Source organism: Manduca sexta, chromosome 16 (genome assembly GCF_014839805.1).
Source record: "Manduca sexta isolate Smith_Timp_Sample1 chromosome 16, JHU_Msex_v1.0, whole genome shotgun sequence".
NCBI classification, from domain to species: domain Eukaryota; kingdom Metazoa; phylum Arthropoda; class Insecta; order Lepidoptera; family Sphingidae; genus Manduca; species Manduca sexta.
In genome coordinates, this window is record NC_051130.1 from 6,417,537 (window position 1) to 6,443,933 (window position 26,397).

The following is a 26,397-nucleotide window of genomic DNA, read 5'->3' on the forward strand; positions in this document are numbered from 1 at the left end:
ATGACTGCGTTTGGCCCAATTTGTAATCAAGAGTTCAGTTTGTATATCTTATCTTGATCTGTGTTACTCGAATTTTACTATGTAGCAATTTCGTTAATTACTATCTTTAATATTGTTGATATCGATATTATTTGTACGTGGTTTTGAATGGATCTATGACTTACGTAGTTAGGCACCATGCAAACGCTCTCAAGATGTTGCCAAAAAATATTGGACTGCTATGAAAACTGGCAATTGTTTCAAAAATTTAAGCAACATCAGCAACTGTTATTTTCATAGTAGTGTAGCTTTTCTCGGCAAAAAGTTAAGTCGTACTGAGATGAACTGAATTATTTAGACTAAAATGCATGACAAGATACTGACCTACAGATCCATGAATAGTGTTGAAATGTTCATTTTTCTCGCGAATTATTAAACAGCTGCCAACGGTTACGAGAACAACTGCAATCGTTTGTAAGATAAAATGTATTCTTCTTCTGTCTATGCGTTTCAAAAACAATGACCAACTGTTGTATTTCGATAAAACCATTATTCCTTGACACATGAAGAATTGATACTGAATGGAAAAAAAAACGTTACTCATATGAAGTAATATTATAATTACTACGTAGTGTTGTGTAACATTAAGGAGTTTTAACGTAAAGAATATTTCAGCCACTTTGCATCTGTGAATTCTACTAAAAGACACTTCGTAAGATCTTATGAATAAAAGGAAACTATCTAAGTATCTAACTTTAGTAATCAGTAACAAAAATAATGTAGATATTTTATAGGTTACTGATCGTCTAACGATTAATGATCATAGCTCATGATCATACAAAATACAAGTAATGCCAGTCGTAAGGATTACAATCCTCGAGTTGATTACTGTCTGTGATTTTAAATATAAATGTACTTACTCCCAACACACATAATATAATATGCAGATGGTAGGCGTCTATCGTAGTTGAACTGCAGGCGTATACTATACATACAAACACAGTAAGACATATCAATATATTTGTAATTAAATTTATACTCAGCCACACTGTTTTCACCAGAATACTTGTATTCAAACTTTGAAATTCTTGCGTGCGTGACGTACTTTCCACATTCGATTCTGTCATTGCGATAGAAAATGTAATTTCAAATATTGTGTTTAAGTGTGATGCATTAGATATCACAGTAGCTAATATAGTGTAGGAAACACTTAAAATTGGATTGCGTTGTGCATAATTGATCCAACAAAATGCTCAAAATTTAAGTATATTCCATATCGAATTATATAATAACTTCAAAATCAAAGTTCCGCTATATATTTTCCCGAGGTAAAAAGTAGTCTATAACCTTCCTAGGACCTTAAACTATCTCCATAACGAGTTTTATAAAAATCCATTCAGTCGATTTTGAGAATTTCGATCACACAAACAGAGAAAAATTTATGGTTCTTACAACATAATTATATCATGTTGTAAGAACCATAAATGACGTTAATATATAGACTCTTACGTTACAATACAAATAAATTCAGATATAAGTTATTCCTCACGAAGACGCACCCCACCACCTTTTAAGTACCTGGGTTTTGCGGGGTATCCCAGGGTAAGGCGACTGATCCAATCCATCCATCCACCTTCGACGATAGCCACCGTAGAGTGCGTGAGCATTTATGCTGCTCACGCACACTGTATTCATTTAGGAGAAGTATTGGAGCGCGTTTTCTTGGATGAAATGACCTATAGTTTGGAATACTTAATATTTCTAGAGTTGTAAACTGTATCATTTTTGTATGACACAGTCCAATTGTTGTCGACATACTGCACTTAAACGAGATTGCTGGACACTGTAGGTTTCTACGTGATTAATCACTCATACACAAGATATTAACACATCACAAGGTTAAGGTCTTCTTTTGAGACAATTGGAGTAGTGTTACACGTTCTATTTTAAACTTAACGAGTGTTTTATTAGTGTTCGTTTTCAGACGTCGCTTTTTTATTAGTCTGTCCTGTGTAATTTATAACCTAATAGTACTATGAAAATATAAGAAATAAAATAGATTTAAAAATAACAAAGCGGTATAAAAATCTAAAATATTATATGGTAAGAATTTTTAAGTGTAGATATTTTTAATACTGAGAAAAAAAAATTGGAGAATAAAATATGCCAACATAACTATTGGCTTAGGTAGGCTTAACTACTTTGGTGGTAGGATGTATTTTATATCCGTCCGGATAGCGACCACCGTACACAGGGTGTTACACTATAATGGCTCACGTAAGTGTGCCACGTTCCAGAATCAGTATGTATTTCCTGTGTATATCCGGTTCCAGCAGACCGGCATTGTGTCGATGCCGAGGGGTAATCATCTCTCGTCAGCCGATATTCTATTTGTCTCTACTTACTATCAGGTGCATTGGGATCATTTTACCTTGCACGTATAATTTTTTTTATATCAAAATCACATTATAATTCGTAAATAATATTTTTTAAGAGAAATATTTCGTTACCATTCTTTTCGGGTAAGTCTTGGAATTTATTAATTGCTTTGCAAATAAATCTTTATAGATATTTTTACGTTACGGTTATGATTTTTGGTTCCTGTTTACCTATAAGCTAAACATACCTGGTTTTGTAAAATTACTCAACTATTAAACGATTGTGCTATCACAAGCTCATAGATATTCCAGTGGATGCTTTATGTAATATACAAAGACATTTTGAAAACTGTAGAATTATATTTGAAAAAATATAATTCTACATTCATTTGAAAAATATCATTCATACATATTTCTTTTATTTTTACTTTAGTAGTATAATTTTTTTAAAATTTGGATATCGTTTCATTAATTTCTTAGTGTAACTATGATTAAAATTGTTGATTTTATGCATGGAAATGCATTTAGGATAAATGAATTTAGGAGGAATTCTAAAGTAGGTACATTTTAATTTGCAATCAACAATATAAACGTTGTCATATTGACATTGCTTTACTAAATGAAACCACATACTTATCTACTTGAAAATAATACTTTACAATAAGTTACTTGAGCCGTAGATGTAAAATAAAAAAGTGTAAGTTTCGAATAAAATAAATAATAATAAAAAGTAATTTTAATTTTATGCGCCCGAATGTCACTAATAATATTCACTAAGATACTTCATCGCTGCAGCAACATCATTCTTTCAGTCAAAAATATACTCACGCACACGCCATATTCGCATTAAACTACAATATGATAAAAAAATCAGGAAACTAAATCCACGATTTTAGGTGAAAATATTCGTTATTCATGAATGATATTTGGCAGAACGTTAGTAAAGGTGAAGACGTGTGTGTAGTTTCGTTTAGTAACGCAAATGTGTCAAATGTCAAAATTACCCTGTATTTAAGGAAATTATTATATCGTAAGGGGTTAAAATAAAGACACCGATATGTATTTAAAGCTTATTATTTTTGTACGTTGTTATATGCGTCATTAGTACAGACAAATTTTATTCAAACTGTTTGGCAAATATAATTACAATTAGACAAATCGTACATAATCGTGATGGTAGTTGGTAGTGTTAAAACTTAAAATACAGTATAAATACGTAACAGCCAGTATGAAAATGCACTATACATACAAAATAATCTATTTACAGAATTCAACTCGTTACTTATATATATTATTATAGATCCTCGAACAGAATCCGCAAATAAATTATGAACACAATAACATAGTTTCTAAAAGTAATATTTCAAATAGAAACTAAGATTGTTCTTTATTACAATTTAAATGAATACTATCTTTGTTCTTAATCTACAGATAACCTAACATTTGCATTGCAAACGCTTACAAAAAGATGAATTGTAGCGATAATTGTTAATGTTAAAAATCTCCTAAATATAATACGTAACAATTCGGTAGAAATGCATCTTTATGGTTATAAGGCAAGTTATAATTAAAAATAACATTAAAGTGCCGAAATCAATAACATTTGTGCAATAATTATTTGAATAAACACAAACATTTTTATATCTAATTTTAATATTTTTGTGATATAACCTACAGTCCACAGATCGACTCCAAAACTCGACTAAATATTTGGAGATCACGAAACTATTCCTAATACTTACACACATGAATCAAGGGTTTATTTATTGAGCCACGCGCACACTACGCTTCAAAGTGAAGGTTGTATACAAACTACGTTGGCCATAACCTGCTCTGGCGAGCGGGAATATTCTAAAACTAGAGAAAATCTATTTTTGTCGCTTCTTTGTATTCTGCATACCGTTTGCAATTAGTCCATAGTTTTTCGACATTATTTTAGTCGTAATTTTTCTGCTCTATTGCAGTTGTTTTTATTCGTATGTTTATTAGATCTCTTGTTTACGCTAAACGATAATTGTTTTAGTGTTTAATGTGCGCATGCCTCGTGCACTGACGTTCACTGTAAATTACGTATCTCACTATGCGTCCACATTGTATCACAAAACGAATCGTAACGCTTTTGTGTAATCCTCTGGAAGTTACCTTGAATAAAAAAATAAATATTAGTTCACAAAGTTAATGATATAAATCCCAACCCCTGTTTAATAAAGGCTTATACACACTGCGTACTTTACACGCGCTGAAGACGTTCACCGCCCAAACTCGTTTGTACAAGTATACATTTTACTGCAAGTTTCAACTGTGTTTGGAGCGCGTCGTCAGCGCGTATTAAATACGTTGCGTGCGCAAGTCCTAAAACTGGCAAAATCTATTTTTATAGGTTTTGGCGACTTCACGGTTGAAAGTATGGTTCAATACCCTCTTCTACGGCGATAGAATTATTTTCATGCCTATATGAGCATGTAATCTGCCGCTGAAGCATCACTAATGTGAGTATAACATTCTAAAAATATTTGTGATTACTTTTGGGTCTACACAAACTACTAGAGAACTCATGTAACAATATATGAATAAATATAAACTTGTAAAACCAATAGAAAACAACTTTATATGTAGATAATCAGGGATTTGAGATTATATTATCATGACAAGGAAGAATACGCATCAAAGAAAACATTGTTTTCACATATTAAATTAAATTGCTACATCTGGTAAGAACTTCGATCAAAAATTCGTTTCTTTGTGTCGCTGGAGTCCTTTTCACCCCAGAGTGGTTTGATGGTAGAAACTTACCACGTCAGTTTATCGCCCGTGGCAGGAGTTGCAGCAGCTCTGGGCGTAATACGGATAGTGGCACAGGCGCGCCTGCACCGCCAACCCGCATGTATTCAATTTGTCCACGCAACCACCTAAACACAAATTGATGTTATTAAATATTGTTTCGTTTCATTTTCGTGTACGTGTCCTGTGTTTTTATATGTCATATGAATAAATATATGCCTAAAATAAAATTCTGTAAACCTTTAATGTAAATTATGTCCGATGTAACATTTTATTTTAGTTCTGGTTGCTTGTAACTGGGTAGTATGATTTGAGTGTTTTCTTTTGTTCTTTTTCTATTATCCATTGGAGAACCAATTAAAAAAAAACCTATAATTAGGTATTACTATTGTACTACTTCCAAAATATTATTCATATCCCTTCTTTATATTATATCTGGCCTCACGCTCGGAAAGATTTGTTGTGCTGTAATAGTGAGGTAGGTACAGTTGAATGTTAGTGCTGTTTAACAGTGTACACTGAGTTGGTAACCCTTCTACCACACATATTCAAACAAATCCTTTAAATACCTAATATTATTATTCGGTGTGCTTTTTATACATTTATTTTTGTTGTTTTGATGTGTGTGTGAAATGGTTTAAATGATTTTATATGACAACGACAAGAGTCGTAACTGTAAATATCATATAAGTACAGGCAAGCAGTAATTTTTGCAAGACTACCCGGTTCCTGTCATAAACTTCCTATAAGCAAGTCACACCATAAGCTATCTTTATATCTTATAAATACGAAGAAAAATATTCTTAACATACGATTATATGCTTTAACTATTAAAGTAATACGTTAAAAATATTTTGTTATTATTTACTAAAAATAATTCTTCGCAGTAAAAACAATTACCGTCTGCGAATGATCTGTCTCTCTGACTTTGTGCGTTATGACTTTGGTGTCTTGTGACTCTTTGTTGTGGATCTGAAACTGAAAGAGAAAGGGTTATCAAAGATAATTAATCTACATATTTACCTACGATTTAAAAGTTCTTACTAGAGAATTTTCTGTAGACCGATTTACAATAATATCTACATTTTACCTTCATACGATTTAAAAATGTATTTACTAGACGTTCATTTGTAATTCAATTTACAATAATATGATCTACATATCTACCTACTTACAATTTATAAGTTTCTTTACTAGATTATTATATGTAGACCTAATTATAGGTCATAATAATGTACAAGTTTAATTATAAACAAATATTTTCGCATAACATTACATTCGCATGCGGCTTATGTATTTCGATTTTCATATAAACATATTGTATTAAATGGTATTTAATAAAGCCCAACAAAATTTTGACTTTAGAAACGAAAAAAGGATTCTCCGTAGATAATTAATTAGATAACCTATAACAATAATCTATTTTTTGAAGTAAAACTGACTGCCTCCGTAGCGCAGTGATCGCCTCTATCACATCATGGGACGGAATACAAAGGCGAAAAGCAGGTGCCTTGTTTCCATCTCTACCTACCATTTCGGGTATAAAGGTGTGATGTGTGTGTAGTAAAAGTATTGCCAAACCCATGCCAATTTTTAAATTAGGGCAAAGTAACACATTTTGTACTGCATGGGAAATATCTCTCACCTTACTTTTAATATATTATACATCTGGTAGTAATTACGGTAAAACCGGATTCCTTCTAGTAAATATACGGAAACTAGGTATTAAACAAATATGCTAGGCCTGCTAGCGTTTACTAAACGTAAACACATCTACACCTAACAAATCTGCTTTGGGAAATAGTTTAAAAAGTATAAAAAGATAACGCGTTTGTGCTAAAAATTATTCTGGCGATTCAGTTATTTATGAATGCTACGGGTTCTTTACAATCAAGTGGCGCAGCGAGTGATGAGTGGCCTATGAAATAAGAGGCTGTGAGGTCAAACTTCGTCTGTAGACAGTTTTTGTGATCGAAAATTATTTAGATTTTAAAGTACCATTAACATGCGTATACTTTGAGACCATATTCTATATGCAATAATGCGGGAAAGAACTACGTCTATGTTGCGGCGGACGAGGGACAGTTCCAACAGTATGCTGGCCGTTGTTTGTAATGATGTAGCTAGTCATATTACAGTTCATTGGATTAATCTACATAAGCCTATGGCAAAACACTTAAATAAGTAATTTGTATCTTAACTTGCTATGATTGTTATTCTATGTTATATTAATTTAATCTTATGTAGTAAGAATGTATGAATGTATTTCCATATGGGTTTTTTCTGAACCCGAAATAAAATAAAAAATTAAAAAAAAAATCACAGTGGTTTTATACCGGAAAAGGCGAGTAATACATATTTTTAAAATATTCGAGACTGGAAAATACTAGTTAATACGAGTATTTATTACACTTTAGCTGATGGTTTGTCCGTCAGTATGCCATTCCTGTTTCGCGTCGCGCGTCGACGTTTTGATAGCAGGCTTCATTCGGCTAATTATACCATGGTGCTTGGAATGTGCATATCTCTAAAGAAGTATGTTTAAGGTCAGAGCTTTGCTTGTCCAGTTACAGTTTCAACTGTCAACCTCTTTAGCCTTATTTAAATCAGTTGCTTGTATAAATCTCTGTCGAAGCGTATTACAGATAAATTTTAAATAAGTAAATAATGACACATAATATTCAGACATATGATAATCTTGATTGCACTCTATACAATATAGAGTCGTTTTTTAAAAATTACGAGAGATTTTTAGTTCCATAATACTAAGACTCAAACAAATAGAAGCGGATCATTTAAATGTTTCTCTCGGGGTGTTTGAATCTTGTCTGTTATTTCATAATGCCAATTCGCTCGCTGCGCTACGGATACCGTCAAATTATAATTTATTTTGTTGGGTCACGATTAATCTCACAGATAATAGCATCTTGAGTAGTTATTTTGTATTTTAAATTTAATAACTCGCATACGTTTTCGGATGGCCACGCTAAGGTTTAAAAATGTAGTAAAAGGACATAATTCGTACGAATATTTCATTCTATTGTCTTCCCATATATTGCCAAACAGAGAAGATTATTTTCATTTGCACTAAAACTGCTGAACGTAAGCCTCCCGCAAGGTTTCGGACCTGACGAAAGCGGGAACTATTATACACTCCCTAAAATACGTTTAGGGAGGAAACTAAACAATTACGAAGATTTTGGTAACCTTAATCCTTACCTGTAGAGACTGGGTTGATAACTGCTTTGACATCAGGCTTGGACGTGCACCGGGCCGGTACACAGGTGCGTTTGGCGGGAGGTCTGACTCCCGGACACTCGGAGTCGCGTGCGGCCCCACTTGCCCCCTCCACGCCTCCTCGGGTACACCACACTGTTCGCGACTGCACTCCTGCCTCGCAAGGACCTTGGCACTGTGCGAATTGTAATTTTGTAATTTAGGTCTCCCGCATATTCTGCCTATTGCTATAATTATATCACAGACAAATCGGTCGTAAGCAGTAGCGAAGTAATTCATGCTAATGGATTTTGAATTGGAAGAAATTGAATTCACAATGAAAACATTGCTAGACTGCATAATACTAAATGACAGCGTTTCACACAAACTAATATAAGTAGCTATAATAAATACGTTTTATGCTCTACATATTTTTATAGAATAATTTGTTGTGACTGATTCCTACCTAACCGAATTTCGGTCACGACGGCCGGACACATTATAGTGCACAAGTGTGTGTGCAATTCACAGGTGCATTTTCTGTTCCTTCACTGTTATAGTTCGGTGAGACGGCAATCCGACATGACCGGAGAGAGATGTATAAAATAAGAATAACAAATATATTCAGAATTATGATTCCACTTTAATAAAGGCATGTTATATGCTCAGCGATGAATACCTTAAAAAAACAAATCGTCTAGAAAAATGACGTAAAATGAATGATCTATATTTTCTAGAACAATCAAGTACTCCTAAGAAGTCGGGGTAAAATAAATATCAGCACAAACGTCTGTTATGATAAGAAACGAATCATCAGTAACGTCATCGGATGATCTCAGATATCCTATTGGTTTATGTAATTGTGCGATTAAACGTCTAATGTTGATGTTAATCGATACAAATGGATATGTTTTGTATTTCTGTTATTTATTAGTTTTGCAGAATACACAATGTTGCCTTTGTATTATACTAGGAAATGTGTTAAAGTATTACGTATATATTATTCTTTAAATATTACGCTATCATCAGTCTTTCTCAAAGTGGGCGCTAAGGGTAAAGATAAGTAAGAGGTCTGTAAGAACTAGGGAGCGATGAAGTGATAGCAAATTTCATCTAAATCTGTAAAGTAATTTAACTGTGATCGTATCAAACAAACGTACATAATATTATTAATGCCGTAAGTTTTAATTCAGAAAAAGTATAAAACTTATGTCACCTTATGTACTTACATATCTTTAAACAAAGTAATTTCGGCGAGCGCTAGAATGTAATTGATTTTTAAACTGAGCAGTAGATGAAATAAGTTTGAGAACATGTGCGCTACATGATGTCACTTTAGCCACAAGAAAACTGTGCTTCTTAGTGAACGTTGCTAATGCAGTCATATCGCAAATATTTTTACAAGCATTACGCTGTAATACATAACTTTCGTGATTAATCCACGAGTATTAGGTAATATTTGATTTTTCTTTCAAACAATACTTAAAAAGACACTAATTAGATTTATACTAACATATTTTTATTTATTTTATAATAACCGATAAAATATTTTATAATAACGTCTACTGAACCTTTATAAATTTATAAAAATTATAAGGAAAAACGAAATCGTCAATCTAAAAAGTTTGACAACTTTATAGTTTTTTTTTACGCCAAAGTATTAAATTAGTTCATACCTCTCCCCAGTCACTGAGGTACCATGAAGGAGTGCATATTCCTCCGCAAGCCCTCTCAGCCTCAGGACGAGGGCCTCTACACGAAGAATCACGGAGTCTTCTACCATTCCCTCCGATGCAGATCACGCCGCGCACTTGTCGACCGCCGCATTGAGCAGTGCAGGGAGACCAGTCACCTGTTGTCGCATAAAAATGTACCTTATTTATAGCTAGTATGAAGTATTTTTTTATTTATGATGATTACATTCATTGTTGTTACCAACCACAAAATTAACTAAACAAAAAACATCAAATCCTCTATTAACGTTATGATAATAATTTTTTATTTGTGAGTAGTAAATAAATATAAAAGTCTCTAATTTCATTTATCTAAAAAAATATTTCTAATAACACAAAACTGTGTAGCCGGTATAAAGTTTTAAATTTGTTCAGCTCCTTTGTGGATTGTACAATCGACTTATACATCAATTTAGAAGCAATAAAGTTTAATTTTCGATCAAAATCGTAATGAAATTGACTGTAAATTTCATAATTTTGATATAGTTTAAGAATGTATTCTACATAAATCGTATTTTATTCAATAGGCACCTAAAAGAAACAAATATTCCTACAGAAATACTTGTATAATATTGTGAATACGAATTGGATCCTTCGTGTGATCTAGTTATTTAATAAAATGACAACAATATACATAATTTACAACTGAAAAACAGTACTATTAATAACACAGAAGAACAAACTCATTGTAATGGAAATTAGACGTCCGTGACAGTCTAGAAGAAGATAAGGTTATTTAAATTATAATATTATATGTAATAATTCGCTTTTAGAATATCATTTATTGTTTCCCTAGGGTTTATATAATACTGCGAAAAGAGAATCGGCTTGTCACTCCACCGTCATAAATGGTATTAAAATTAATTTAATTAATTTAATAACATCATATTTTAGACAGCCATGTTGAATAAAATGAACAAAAAATACAAACTCTCTCAACAATTAACATTATAGTTTGTAAATCTATTAATATATGAGGTTTTGTACAGGCTGACATAAATAGTTGTGTTGATTGGCAAGAGATACTCATCTCTTGTCAATCAATACGCCATTCCACTGGCCTTAGGTATAGTGGAATCAATTTGCTGTGGCCACTAAAAAAGGCACCTCCTGATGATTATGTTGGCACTACTTGAACATAAACTCTATTATCACCTGAAAACCACTGCGCGTCGCATTGCTTTCTGACCGAACAAGTTTGCGTGGCCTCTGGAGCTCGATGTGCCGAGCAGCCGCTGGGGTCGGCGCAACGCACACCACGTGATTGCACCCCACCACCAACGCACCATCCTACGCACTGGAATATCGAACAATTTTAAATACTCATGGAATACCTTGCAAATATTCTCTTTTTGTTTTGTTAGTATATTGCGCTGGCTAGATTTTAACAATACGACCAGAAATACAGCTATAATAATTCCTTTATTAGTTTAATATCTCCGAAATTGTACAAAGTCAATCACAAATACCTCAGACCATTCTGTATACAGCCATCCTCCACCAGCGTTGAAGTTGTACGAAGGTGCAGGTGTACTAATAATATCGTTATCAGTGAGATTCGTTGCGAGAGATATGACAGGGCCTTCTCGAAAGTTATCGGTGTGGTCTCTAGGGCGCACTTGGCGCCTAGAGTCGAGACGGGGTACGCTCGGAGTGACCGCGGTACCATCGCAGTTGGGAATATCACATGCCTCGGTGCTCGGAGGCATTGGAAGAGGGCACTTCTGGTCGCTGATCTGAAAACAATATCTTTGTAAATTTTCTACCGCATAGAACTGACTGTTATCATCATTGACGTGGAATAATCACCTTTGTTATGCCGCGGGCGTGATCCTGTACGCAGCCTACGATCCTGGTTCTATGTGCCGGACCACACACGGGGCAGGGACCCCAGGCAGCGGCTCTCCAGCGTGGGGGACAAGGAGCACCTCCACATCTTCTCCGGCGAGCAGGCGGCGCCGCCCCACTGCAGTGCGCAGGAGACACCTCCTTGTCCTCTTTATCTCCCAATTCAGCACACTTATATTTCCCAATCTGCAGTCCTCCACCACAACTCCTAGAACACTGCGTGAAAGACAGTATCTTCCACGCAAACTTCCTGTCTCCAATAACGTTGCTCTCCACTTGGGATTGACTCTCTAAGTTATTGAAGTCTGGATGACCAGATAAAGAAGGCTGCGATACGAGGTCTCTCACGTAAGTGTCCGCGCTATGGTGACGATGGTGATGCCTCGGCATTTGATGATGTGGAGCGGGATTAGCTGTTGGTATGTCGTTGCTTGTGTCATCTGGATCCGAGTCAGTTAAATATTCGTATTTTATGTTCGGGTTCGGTTGCGTGTACAAAATCTGAAATGGTTGGTAATTAATCTTTCTATTTTTAAATTATGGCAATGTATTTATTATGATCGCTTTGTGACATACCATAACGTCGATGGGATGGTGGATGGGCCCGTGCGCATATACGGTGTCGAGTCCATTGCCACGGGAGTACACGAAACGCGCGCCCGCCGCCTCGTAAGTGCCCGGCGCGCTAACCGCGAACTCACCGTTCATTATGTACGAGCCATTCGTTACTTTTAATGCTAAAACAAACAGAGCCACTTTAACAGATTGATGAAGACTATAAATTGGTACCCTCATCAAAACCGTTGCCGACTGCGTCATGCAAATAATTAAGCACCAATTGCGGAGTCGACTACCTCCATTTATCTCACAATTTGCGGTGTAGGCGCCTCTATTGAAGCGTTGTGCCGCGGTTCGCGTGTGCAATTCCGATTAATCGATTCGACATCGATCTTTGCACTGGCGAACACTTCATCTCTCGATTAAGATCTCTATTTGTGACCTACTATTCGTGATCTACAACATGCTACCAATGAAAAATCGATATTGACATCGTTACGAATTAAACGATGTGTTACAAGGCCGAACAATTTTCGTGTGTATTGATTGTGATTTTTATGATTTCGTGTCACGTTGTTTTATTTGAATTTATGAGACACAATATTTTGATTATTAAACCGTGATTTGGGTTCAATGCTAGTTTGATTGTGTACTAACCTATGTAGTTTTCGCTGGGTACAACTTCGGAGACGTTGAGCCGGCATGCCCCTCTAGGTACGGTTACTACGTAGGAGTACCCTAGTGGAAGCTGTGGCCGTGAAAACAACCCAGACACCAGTCGCCGGCCGCAGTGTATCTCGCGGGACGTCGTAGACGCTAGGACGCCCTCGCGACCGACTACCTGTGTGCAAAAACAAACTCTACGTTAATAATGATTAATTTTAAACGGTACATGTTCTGCAGCATAATAATTCTAGTTTATTTAATGTATAAATATGTTTACTTTCTAAAATAAATGCCAAAAAGTAGATAATAAAGATAAGTTCAAAATAGACTTTTTTATACCAAACTGCCTATACTTTATGTTCAAAATATTTACAGTCTCTATATTTTACCCATTACAACGTATTTATCTATAAAGATACATAAATTTACTTTATAGTAATTGGATACTATTAAGAAACTGATAAGTTTTATAATAAAAATCCGATAGGTACATAGTACTAAGACTCAGTCCTATCACTGTATTAAGTAGTTAAAAAATAATTAATCTGCATTATGGGGACTAAAAAAATCACTAGATTCTCGGTATATAATCTTTTTGAATGTAATCTATGTCATTCAATATATGATTATAATTATAATCCATCAGTTACTATATTTTTATTATCAGATTATAAAAATGACGTTGTAGTTAGTCTAATTAAATAAAAATATTACCTCGCTCAAGTTACATGATATCCGAACACAAGAGTTGAATGCATTATTATTTAATTCCACCGAGCATTGTCTTACTGAATATTTTAGCATGCGGTTCTGAGAGAATGGCTCGTTGTGGGAGAAAATGCAAGCGAAAAAATATTGAAATATATTTCGGAGATCATGTCGTAAAAAAAAAACGCACATTTTAACTGAATTTAAAAACGTTATCTGTATGACGAAAATTATTAACTTCAATGTTATATTTTTGAAACTTTAACGATATATGGACGTATATACACAAAAAGGAGGCTCTGCGGGTGGAATCCCACAGTATGGTCGGAAATAAGCCGAGTATGCCAAATTCGTCTATAAGGTCTATCTATAGTTTCGATTAGTATAAACATTTTAGAAAAAAAATAATTAATTTAAACTTTTTATTATCAGAATATAAAATACAATATAAATGAGCAAAAATACGATTTAAACTTCTATCTTCATTATCTCAAAAGTGTTATTTTGTGGGTTAGATCTTTTTACGAATCCTACGTAAAAATACAAATTATTTGTAAACAAGGCACTTTTTCATGTCAAACCCTAGTCTATAGGATATAAAATGACCCTTAGAGATTATCTGATTACGTAATGGCCGTCTACCATTACCAACATATTCCGATAAATTACGAGTATAATATGAAGTTAAATGAGAAAGATATGTTTAATGGCTGCCAGGCGTAGCGAAATGTGCAACTTAATCTGCCCACCGAGGTAACACCGTTGCTTGTTCATTGGATTTAAATCTAATTTAACACCAAGGTACAGAACAACCGTATTTAATAGCGTTATAGATGATCGCGCGTTTAATTTCACCCTGAACTTAATAAGTTATCTACCGAAAACATTACGGGAACATTCATTCCCGGATATTATAGTCTCAATTTAAGTTTTATTTTGAATTTGATATCTTTGCCGATATCTATACTTATAATAAATCTGTAGAGAGGTCAATTCTGTACATGAAATATATTTCCAAAATAACTATCAGGGGGTGATTAGGGATCGATACTGATGCCAAAAATGCAATTAGTAAAATTTTTGTCTGTCTGTCTGTCTGTATTACCGTTATAGAAACAAAAACTACTCGACGGATTTTAACGAAACTTGGTACAATTATTTGTCATACTCCTGTGCTGGTTATAGAATACTTTTCATCTCGCTACAATTAATAGGAGCAGAGCAGTGAAGGGAAATGTTGGGAAAACGGGAGAAGTTACTCCATTTTTTAAGCTTCCGTCGCGTGTGCAAGCTTAATGGTTAAAGCTACGCAGAAATCATGTATGACGGAAATATTCTCCTTAAAATTATGTAAAATATATCCCACGACAGCATATGTCTATCTTTTATGGTTGACTCACAATAACACGTGTAACTCCCGATAGCTTAGCAGTTCGAAGCATTCTTATTATATTTGTCTACTCTTACGTTTATAACACTCTCAGTCATCCCTAATTAAAAAGTTAACATTATTAAATATTTTATAAAAAGAATCATAGAAATCGGTATAGAAACACCAAAGTTATACATGAAATACGCTAATAATAAGCCATCACGCGTGAATACTGAATCATGCTATAAGATTCCTTCGATTTCACCAGGATCCCATCATCAGACCCTGACCGGACAATCGGACCACCTGCATACCACTATACATTAAAAAAACATCCCGACAAATTGAGCACCCCTCCATTTTTGAAGTCCGAAATCCACGCGGGCGAAGCTGCGAGCGGAAGCTAGTATATAATAAATCATTTATTTAGTTTTTATAAGAAAATAAAAAAAACTAACCAAAATCTTGGTTTCCAATTTAAGATCTATTTTGTAGAAAGGAAAACGAAAATTTTGTTAAATCTACTACTAAATCCGATTAAGATGGATCAACATTGGGTAACGCTAGATATTTTAATACAAATGTACGTAAATATTAAGTTTGTTCATATTTAATAGTTATCATATTTTTATTTAATAAAGTACCATGGTATGTCTACAAGTCTTCCTATTAGTAAAAGGACATTAAAGACAAACTTATATAATTTTATTTTAGGTGTCATAACTCATGCCTAGACACCGATGTTTGAACAAGTTGATCCTATTATTTATTTCCTTGTTTACATTATAGCACTTTTTACAATTTGTTTACATATTACTTTATTCTTAAGTAATGTTGAGCAGTAAAAGCGCTTGACCTAAAAAGAAATTCGACCAAATCAATACGTGATATTTGATGAATGTAACATATTTTCACTCAAATAAAAGCAGTTAGCGTTTCAATTCGACTACAAACAACTCTCTCAATAATCATTTATCACGATTAACAATACAGTATAGAGTGTTACAAGTTTATATTATCTAAAATACACACTTGAAAATTGTTTTTTTTTTAACAACTTCATGCAGTATGTAATAGAATAATTAATACTATAAATTATGTAGGAATATAAAAATGTACTTGCGCAAAGGCATAATATACTTAAATCATTTTATAAAAATCTTATAAAGTCTTATATACGTATTGTAAATTATAAAATTATATACTTTTTAAACACACACACACACACACACACACACACACAACATCACGCATTTATCCCCGAAGGGGTATGCAGAGGTGCAACTAAGGCACCCACTTTTCGCCAAGTGTGTTCCGTCCCATGATGTGATAGGGGGCGAGCCTATCGCCATATCGGGCACAAATTCCAGACTCCGGGCTGATACTGAGCAGAAAAACCCAAATATCACTTTGCCCGACCCAGGATTCGAACCCAGGACCTCAGAGCGCTGTCGTACCGTGCATGCAGTACAACTACGCCACCGAGGCAGTCACTTTACTTTTAAACGATACTTTTTAAACGACTCCACTAAACCCTCAAACTTAAATAAATTGAAATAAACTTCGCAATACGTTGTTCATATGTCATGTATTTTTACCTATTTCAATACTCATACAAATAGTTAAGACATGATAGACTATCTAAACGTAATATTAATTTAATTTAATATGATGCCAGCATGTCTAATGTGCTAGATAAAAGCGACGTCTATTGAAAATTTCACGATTATCAAAGCTGATAACTTAATTGTGAATAGACATTGTAAATATATGATAGTATTAATCATTCAGATTACATTATTATAACACTAATATGATGTTATGATAAGTATAACATTAGACTTGACCGTCTAATATTTAGAACAACTGATAAAAGGTAAATAGTGTTTGATTAAACATTATGTAATAGCGGAAATCGATATTGTAATTGTCTATTACTTTTTTATATCTATGAGTAACAATAACGAATGGCTGCTTATAAGTAATAGCAATAATACCTAGACCTCAGAATTGCTGGATCTATTTTCATCGTTCTATAATTTAGATATAGGTATAATGCAAACCGAAGGCTACTTCCGCCCCTTCCACTTATTTCACTCGATGGGATAGGCGCAGCATACTTTTTTTTAATTATATTGCAGAAAGGATTTGATTTGGTTTTATGGCAGGCCATGTGCCTAACGCCTCCTCGGGGGAAATCTTACTAATGTTATAAATAGAAACATTTTTAAATGTTTGGATATTTGTTATAAGTAAACTCAGAAACAGCCGAACGGATTTGAGTGAAATTTAACTGACAGGTACGCCATTTCTTAGATTTAAAAATAAGCTACTTTTTATCCCAGTAATTTTCACATTATATGGGAAATAATATTTTATTATCCGATTTTTTAAATAGATGGCATTAGTGTCGTCTAGATTGCGCTGTAAACCTCTATAGTTTTTTAAGGACTATCATAGCAGGAAAACATTTCAAGCTGGCAAAACTACGAGCAACACTTTTATTAAATATTCTCATAAGCCCATAACAATCAATCAGCCAAAACTGATTCACACGCTAATTAAAACTGACGCGTTTCATCAATGGTATCCTGCACATGGTCGGTACCGGTATTCACATCGTTTCATAACATTAATGTGACACTAATGCGTGTTTGACATTAGTGGATGGTTATATGCACTTTTACGAGCCCACTGTATAAGATAAACGAATCCAAGCGATGCAACCTCGATGCGAAAAGGCTTGTTAATTAAGATCTGTGTGAATCATAAGATGCGTCATAGTGCCCTCTGTGTCAAGGAATGGGGTTGTTATATAGGTTAGGCACATGTTATCTATAAATAAGTGGATAACATTTAACCGAACGTAATTTATAACCGAAGATAATTTTACGGACGCGCTGAAAAATGTTTTTATGGTGGTGATAAATTAAATAAATTACATGTTAAGAGTTTGTTGAAGGTACTAGAAATGTTATATGTGAAGTGATGAAGTTTTTGATAATGCGACGAAAAGTAAGGGATCATTTTATTTTGGTTGGTTATGTGTTATTTTGGTTCTTTTGAAGTCCTTGTTACGGATATTTATAGAACCATCACTGTTGCGTAATAAATAAGATTATTATAAATTGTATTATGGTTCATTGAAGTTTAAAAAGAATCTCATGTGAGTTCTCTCGACAACAAGACCCATTTGAGTTTAGAATTTTAAATCTATAAACAACGCGCATTTCTAATAATAGCGGTTTGCTAACATTCAAATAGATCCATAAGAATCTAGATATAAATAAAGCAGAAAAACAGTTCTGAAGTACGTGTATTTCCCTACTAAATCAAACATGATTGATTAATATAAGGTAGCGAGGTTTAATGCATCATCAATGTTTAAGTAATCAAAAACATTATACGCCCCCATAAAAGCCCACTCATTATTGTTTCGTTCGGCCGATTACAACTCGCTAGTAGTTAAATCTATAAAATATGAGTGTTGTCAGCTATATAAAGAGCTTTGCTATGACCGCCATGTGGTCAATAAAAATTGTACGCTTCCAATTCGAGTTGAACACTTTAATACTAATTTAATTCTCGTTCTCTGCAGTTCATTTAATTTAATAATAGTGATGAAATATTTGTATCATGAATATTTTACTCATTCTTTATAACTGAGGTTTCCTTTTTTTTCATCTGACGTTACCCTGGACTATTTACAGGATCTATAGTACTGTTCCAATGCTTTCGCTTCGCCAAATATAGATCGTCTTCTCGGATATTTTCTTCGTAATTTTATTCGATATTTAATTGTTATTACACCAATTGATTACATGCACAAAAGGTAATACTATTGATTACACGTAACAGAACCAATGAGTAAGTTTCCAATTCATATTTGAACTCAAGTGTCCAAATTGGAACATCAGCCTGTTGCGAATCATTGTACATGATTAAACAGGTACCTATTTAAAATGAGGTCACTAACAGGTTCTATCGTTCGTATAAATTTCACTCTACAATCAGTCGTCTAGATTCGACGCATATGTTACTTTATTACTTTCAATTGTTTGTCGTTTACGGTTACGAGTAACAGACGCGTAGACAAGGCCAAAACATTTAGGGTGTGCTATACTTTGCGAACATAAAAGATGCTGCACACGTCATCAGAGATATGGCAAATGAAGAAAAGTCTAGCGCGAATTAAATATACGACGGCGCCTAAGCGACACTCAGTAATTAGTATGGAAGGGTGTGTGCATAGCCGAGGTTACATTTATTGTGCTAACTAGACCAGTCGTTGACTTTTCATTATCATACACGATGAGGTTCGCACAAGGAATTATAAATTTATTGGCTCAGTCGCGTCCCCGGCGTGGCTGCATCAAATATTCCTTGTTCTAATTTAACTGTATTCACTCTGGGCCGAGCCTGTAACGCTTAATACATGACAGGTTACGGAACAGGATTTGTCCTGAAGGCCTGCTGGTTCGTGTCCGCTAGCTATATTCGGACCGGACTGCTCCATCTCAATTCTGACAACATTATGCTCGCACTGAATTGTAATTGAATGCTTTATTTGACTCCAGGAATTAAATATCTAGACAATATTGATGTTGGCTGAAACGAAGACAATGGAATTCCTTTAGGTTATGACGTGAGTATAAAATTTATGGAGCCGAAAATTCAGGTCGAGTGAACAGCTGAATCAGATAAATGGTATACTAAATTAGCCATACATTAGCGACAACAATAACAAAGGTGGCTAGGGAGTGCGACGAAGCGACTATGCAAACACTCGCATACACCACACAAGTGGGTCGCAACTAGTTTATCTTGTAATACAATAACGTTTCTGATTTAGCATCGTTTATTGATGAACGTAAAACAATGAGGCACGAAAACAGGACAAGATTTTAATTTACAAAACACACATTTATATCTCGCAGACACGTCTTAACTAATGAGGTTTTATTAGAAAACGAATCCTCCGACTACACAGCTAATGCCATGTCGAGGATTGGGATATTAGTAAAAAATTAACAATATTTAATACTTGTTCCACAAACATTTGTCCACCAATAATAAATGAAAAACTCGTGACTGCACAATTCGTAGTTTGCGCGACGTCTACGTGATATCCGTTTGTCAAATCTAAACAAATCTTACGAGCAGAATGGCGCCAACATTCTTTCTGTGTATCGTAAGCGAACGCGTCACTATAATCATTGACCCATTCCATAACCGACCTGGTATTTTTCATGATAATGTTGGTTTCCTGTCTATAAAATTGAACAAACTGCTTCAATGTCGTGTTTTAATTGTGGTAATGGAATTATAAACGCATATCTTAGTATCATTGCGCGCATCGTTTATGATGGAATGTTAGATCTCATTAAAGATACCATTAATAATTGTAAGGAATTAACTGCTGTGAGTTATGTAAGTTTATCAATATCATATGATCGTGTTATCAAATACAATTCTATTGTAATTAAATACATTACAAATTTGTGAACAATTTTTTCTCGAATGGTGATGTGTCAAAGTCGAAAACTTCCTTACTCACAATAATTAAAATACTTTTTGATTAAGGCATTTTGTATCTCGGGAATTCCCCGTATACTGTTTTAAACATAGAATAGAATTGCATAACAATCTAGATATGAATATTCACCATATTGATTCAGTGATAGCCGTATAGCGCCTAGATCTAATAATAGAATGCAGCGAAAACTGGGCGAACAATATTATGACTTATTTATTGACGTAAATAATACGAGTACTCGCTCAATTGTTCTTTGTTGTGTTTTGTACATAACGATTAAACGATATGTATTCATTGTTCGAAAATTTTTGTGTTAATGTGACACGAACTGTCCACATATTTATTAAATCGAACACCGTGGACTTAAACCTATCAAGTGGACATTTATTCATACTTTATAACTGTTATAACATGTATCTAATCGCAAAAGAAAACGCAACAAATAGTAAAATAAACAACTTACCAAAAAGATCGCCACAGAAGACACCAAAATAATGTTGACCACTTTCATTTTCACTTTTTCCACACAATTTTATAATAAAGATTACACTGATATTACACAGTTCTTAAACTAGACAAATGAATATTTTGTCAGTAAAGAATCGTTCGTAGTTAATATGTTATTTGACACTATCTTTTATTGATGTTTAAAACTGATAAAATGATCTTAGTGACCTGCGTACAACATTTATTTCCTGAATGAATGCATCTCTATCAAAACGTACAAATTGATTTTTATATCTTAATAATATTGATAAAGCAACTTTTCATTGTTAATAACTGTTGATAACCTACATTCGTTTTTCGGTTATAGGTACATTATTATTAGCAAAATTTAGGTAGCGGCTACACCCGCTCGCATTTCTTTGAAGAGTGCGTATAATTTTGACAATGATTCTGTTTCATTGTTTAACGATAAAATTGCGTTTAATTAACACAAAGAAAATAATGGTTATAATATTAAACTGATTAAACACTGTTCCAGAACTACGCGTTATCCTTTTATTAGAAAATATAAACATGTCTGTTAAAAATGGCGTCCAATGAAATATAAACAGCAAGTTATTTTTGCACACTTTATAACTAAAGCTTGACCTTGTCAAATTTATTGTATAAAAATATAAATAAATATTGCATCCGACCGTGAGTGATGCTAAATCTAGAAATTAAATATGCAACTCTGCTGCATGTTGACACAAAACGATAAGAAGGTCTATGCACTATCCTAACAATAGTTTATTTACTATCGATTGCATGGATATCGCATTAGCGTAGATTCTACGAAATTCGCAATCATATCGGTCGACAAGGATACGTGAAAATAGCAAAGATTACCTGTTGGTTGTAAAAAGCCACATTCTTTCGTAATTTTCTTATACAGATAGGCTATGTGTTAATAAAACATTGAGCTAAAGTCAACATCTGAAGGAGAGATAACCACAACTGAGATACCGACGCGTCTCGTGTTTGTAACAGCGATTCGGAATATTTTTTTGATTACGTTCATTAATGATTGCTCATTATTTTACTTGCTTTTCTTTATTTACATTTTATAATAATTTTTAAGTGCGTTAGGTGTATTAGAAATTTATTTTATAACGTTTAATAAGTATATTTTAAGAACCAACAGTATACAAACTTTTAATATAAATTACTTTGATAGTTTTACGGATTAGTGCTCATGCCAAAGTATAGGAATACAATCTAGTTTCATGTTTATATATTTTATATTTTTTTATAGTTTTTGATTGTACTCTGTTTTGCGTCTTAATTTAATAAATAAATGCCATTTCTCAGAAATGTTTATGTTTATTGAGTTATTCTGTAGTAGAGCCGTTTCAAAAGTCTGGTATCAGAATTCTATAGAACAATCACAACGTCTACATCATAGTATCAGTTTTACTGTTTTATTTTTTATTCTTAGTTGGGTTGCTAGCTCGTTCACTAAATCAGCTTCGTTATTTTGTTCCTTAAACTAAGACAACGCACATATAATTCTTACATGTATAAAGGTAGCAATAACAAATGGATATTTTTTATAATTTCCATATAACGTCGTGTTCACTACTTAGCGATAAATATTCGCAGAATGGAATGTTTTAAGTAAACGCTGTCACATGAGTAGGTATTTTGTAGAAGACAGAAGAGCATTCTCGGAAACGCTTGATTACATGAATATCCTCTTTTTAATTTTATTGCTTGTAATGTATCGCTATTTGTAAGCATACTACTAATAGGTCTATGTCTGTATTCGCCCTTACGATAAAATAATACGCACATTATTCAAAACTTGACTTAATTACCCACAAATCATTCGCATATTCCAGAAAATGTTAAAAATTAAATCACAAAAACTTTTATGAGATTTTCGTTGATATCATTAAACCTTTTCAAGGGCGGGCCGTAGTGAAAAGCAAACAACTTTTACAACATCTTTAAATAGAGCCACATATTGGTACGTTATGTATGAAGTTCATCGTATATTTTGCGTCATAGATTTTATTTTTAGTTTTAATCACACGTCGATACAGAAGGTTAATAAAACAGTATCTTGCCTGCGTAACATTTTTTCCGACTGACCTAACTATGATATTATCCACGCCAGATAATTGCGTATCTCAGTTCTTATATAGGATTACGTACGCTTGATTTGTGTAAAAAATATTGTCAATAAGTTTAATATGATCTTGAAGGAACTTTGCTAATACCTGGATTTGTCTAGGAATAACGTAAATGACAAAGTATCAATAACAGTCCCCCCCGTGACCATGAAGGCTGCAAAGTATTCGAAACGTCGGGAGAAAATAAAATACTAACACCGCGATAGAATCCGAAAATTAGTTTAATTTCAAAGTATCAATAATTAAATAAACAATTTTAAATACTTTTATCAAAAATGTATGTTATCCAAAATCTAATGGAAAATGATTTATACAAATCCACATTATAATGGAAAGATACACTAGCTTTAATTTTTTTAGAAAGGGGTTGCTGTCAAATAACATTAAGGCAATCCTGATGTCATTGCGTGTCACTGGCTCTACCGCTCCATGCGTGAGAAAGAGAAAACACGATAACCCCTGATGAACCATATCACACCCCAATTTTTGCTCATAACATTTCAAATATGAATAACTGAATTATTTCCAATCAATTTTGTTGCTGATTTCACAAAAGTATTTATTTTTCTAATTATTTTTATTACATATAATATAATGTACAATATCAAACTTGGGAAACTATTAGTTCAGTCATAATATGTCACGAATTTAATTCATACAAACAAAAACCAAGTTGCATATAATTAATTACAGCCATAGTACTGAGAGAAATGTTCCGTACTCGTACAGATGTTAGACGCTTATTGATAGTACGGTATTCGTTTCAATACGGGATTCGAACTCGTGCTTCTAAAGTTACAGTCATTCATTCTGCTGCGCGGCGGACTGTCAAATCGTCTAGTTGTAAATTATTGCCCTCATGTTTCACGTCGCGAGGTGTTTTACTTTTGACAGCGAACTTCCTGGCAAATATGTTGTAATTTTTCTGTTCGGACTGCCGAGATGAATGTCCGCAGGTTCGAATCCCTCTGACTTTTCTAAAAAAATCATGTGTGTATTCTTTGTGAATTTATCGTTCGCTTTAACGGTGAAGGAAAACATCGTGAGGAAACCTGCACATCTGAGAAGTTCTCTATAGGAATTTCGAAGGTGTGTCAAGTCTACCAATCCGCACTAGGCCAGCGTGGTGGACTAAGGCCTAATCCCTCTCAGTAGTAGAGGAGGCCCGTGCTCAGCAGTGGGCAAGTATATAATACAGGGCTGATGTTATTATTATTATAATATTATTTTCTGTTCCAACGTAAAACCAATGATATTCCACGTAAAATTCATTTCGTGAATGAGCGGTACAATTTTATAGTGAGTTTCTTGGTAAAGTTGTAATTTTTCCGATCTAAACGTCTTGACTCTTGAATGAGTGGTCTGAATGAGCAGTTCTAGCTTCTGGCGGACCGCCAAACCGCTGATCACTCTGTTTCCATACGTCTAATCCGTATTGTTGAGAATTCCTTTGGAAACTCATAAATCAGTTCGGCATTAGCGCGTTAAAATGTTTGTAACTTTTTTCAGCCATTTTAATGGAACAGTCGTTAAATTATTTTGATGTGGCCAACGCGACCACTTTACTTTTTGTAACATCTTTATAATAATATTATGGCTAACAGATTTAACGGCTATTTTATATGCTTTGCGTATGTTGTCACAAGTTTATTTATTTTGTATTTCATAATCGTGCACCATCGCATATATGAATAAATTTACTGTTTTATGTCACGTTGGTAGTTCTTTTATTGTTTGTCATATCTATAAAAATGTTGTAAAGTTATTACACTGTGGAAACTGTACACACAAAAGAACATATTTATCGCAGCCAAAAGTGACAACCGAGTCACAGTGTCTGATTGTTTGGGTAGTTTCGATTAAGGCTGAGTTATTTTATTTGTATATAATTTAGGGTTTTTATAAAATAATCAAACAGCTCAAAAAGTTTAATATAGTTTTTTTATAAATTTCTTCAAGCTCCCATATTCTGAAAATGTATTTATTAAATTTCTAAGTTTAAGTATTTATCCATGAAACATATTTGCATTGATTAATTTCTCCCATAATATTAAAGCTTTATTCATTGCCAAAAAATATTTATTTATAAACAAACATAATATATACAAATGATATTGAAATATATGACAAAGAATTTGATAGGCGCCAGATATAAAATTCAAATTGCGAAAACACGGTTTCGATTATCATAAAGACGGAATATTAAGCATTTATGTAGTTTTAAGTTTCATGGGCCAAACCCATGTGTAAATTATTTTATAAATTTATCAATTTGTGAATTTTATTACAAATATCGATCGCTATCACATTATTTTATCGATTTATCTATATTATCGTTACGTTAAATAAAATCAGATGCTAACATGTATAAAATGTGTATTTTTTATTACTTTATCACTGTATGTTACGATAACATTTATGTTTTCATAAATTAAAAACATAAAATACCTTATCCAGAACAAATGTAATTGTTATCAGCAAAGTAACCAATTTAATTTTCCCAAATAATTTAATTTACAGATTTAACAAAAAATATCCTTTTTTTATATTTTATTTTAGTATAAATATGTTTTTTTTCGTACGCCCAAAACTGTCCTTTGTAGTATTATCATCTCCATCCAATGGTTGTGCGGTAGAGATCGCCTCGAGCGGTAAGACCGCCATTTGTACCAACGGTGTTTAAATTATTTCCACTATATGTATATATATTTGTTTTTTTTTTATATTTATAGTGTACAATAAAGTTTTTAAATATATAAATATATTTCGATAAACAAGGAAACATGTACAAATTAATTAGAATCGATAAAACATGAACAAATATAACTGTAACAATGTGTTGCGTGCAGTCCCTAATCAAATCTTATACTACCAACAATTCTGATCCCAATTGAACGCAACTTCCCCTTAACAAACGGGTTGAGCTTTGTTAATTGCCATGTCGATGCTTCGATAGAAAGATGATAATACCCTGATAGGTGTGGCCTAAAATTACTTTAAG

At 33.5% G+C, this 26,397-nt stretch overlaps 1 protein-coding gene across 1 annotated transcript in view; it reads right to left on the reverse strand.

Annotated features, from left to right (window-relative positions):
- Positions 1-3,415: 3,415 nt before the first annotated feature.
- The window catches only part of LOC115444755 (ADAMTS-like protein 4), a 136,120-nt gene continuing 113,138 nt past the window's right edge, over positions 3,416-26,397 (reverse strand). The window contains exons 8-17 of the mRNA XM_037439102.1: positions 13,151-13,334; positions 12,512-12,672; positions 11,897-12,436; positions 11,557-11,823; positions 11,243-11,384; positions 10,031-10,206; positions 8,358-8,550; positions 6,039-6,116; positions 5,151-5,266; positions 3,416-4,499 (exon numbers count right to left, since the gene is read on the reverse strand). Coding sequence (XP_037294999.1) covers positions 5,160-5,266; positions 6,039-6,116; positions 8,358-8,550; positions 10,031-10,206; positions 11,243-11,384; positions 11,557-11,823; positions 11,897-12,436; positions 12,512-12,672; positions 13,151-13,334 — 1,848 coding nt within the window. The 3' untranslated portion in view covers positions 3,416-4,499; positions 5,151-5,159. The remainder of the gene's footprint in view (positions 4,500-5,150; positions 5,267-6,038; positions 6,117-8,357; positions 8,551-10,030; positions 10,207-11,242; positions 11,385-11,556; positions 11,824-11,896; positions 12,437-12,511; positions 12,673-13,150; positions 13,335-26,397) is intronic.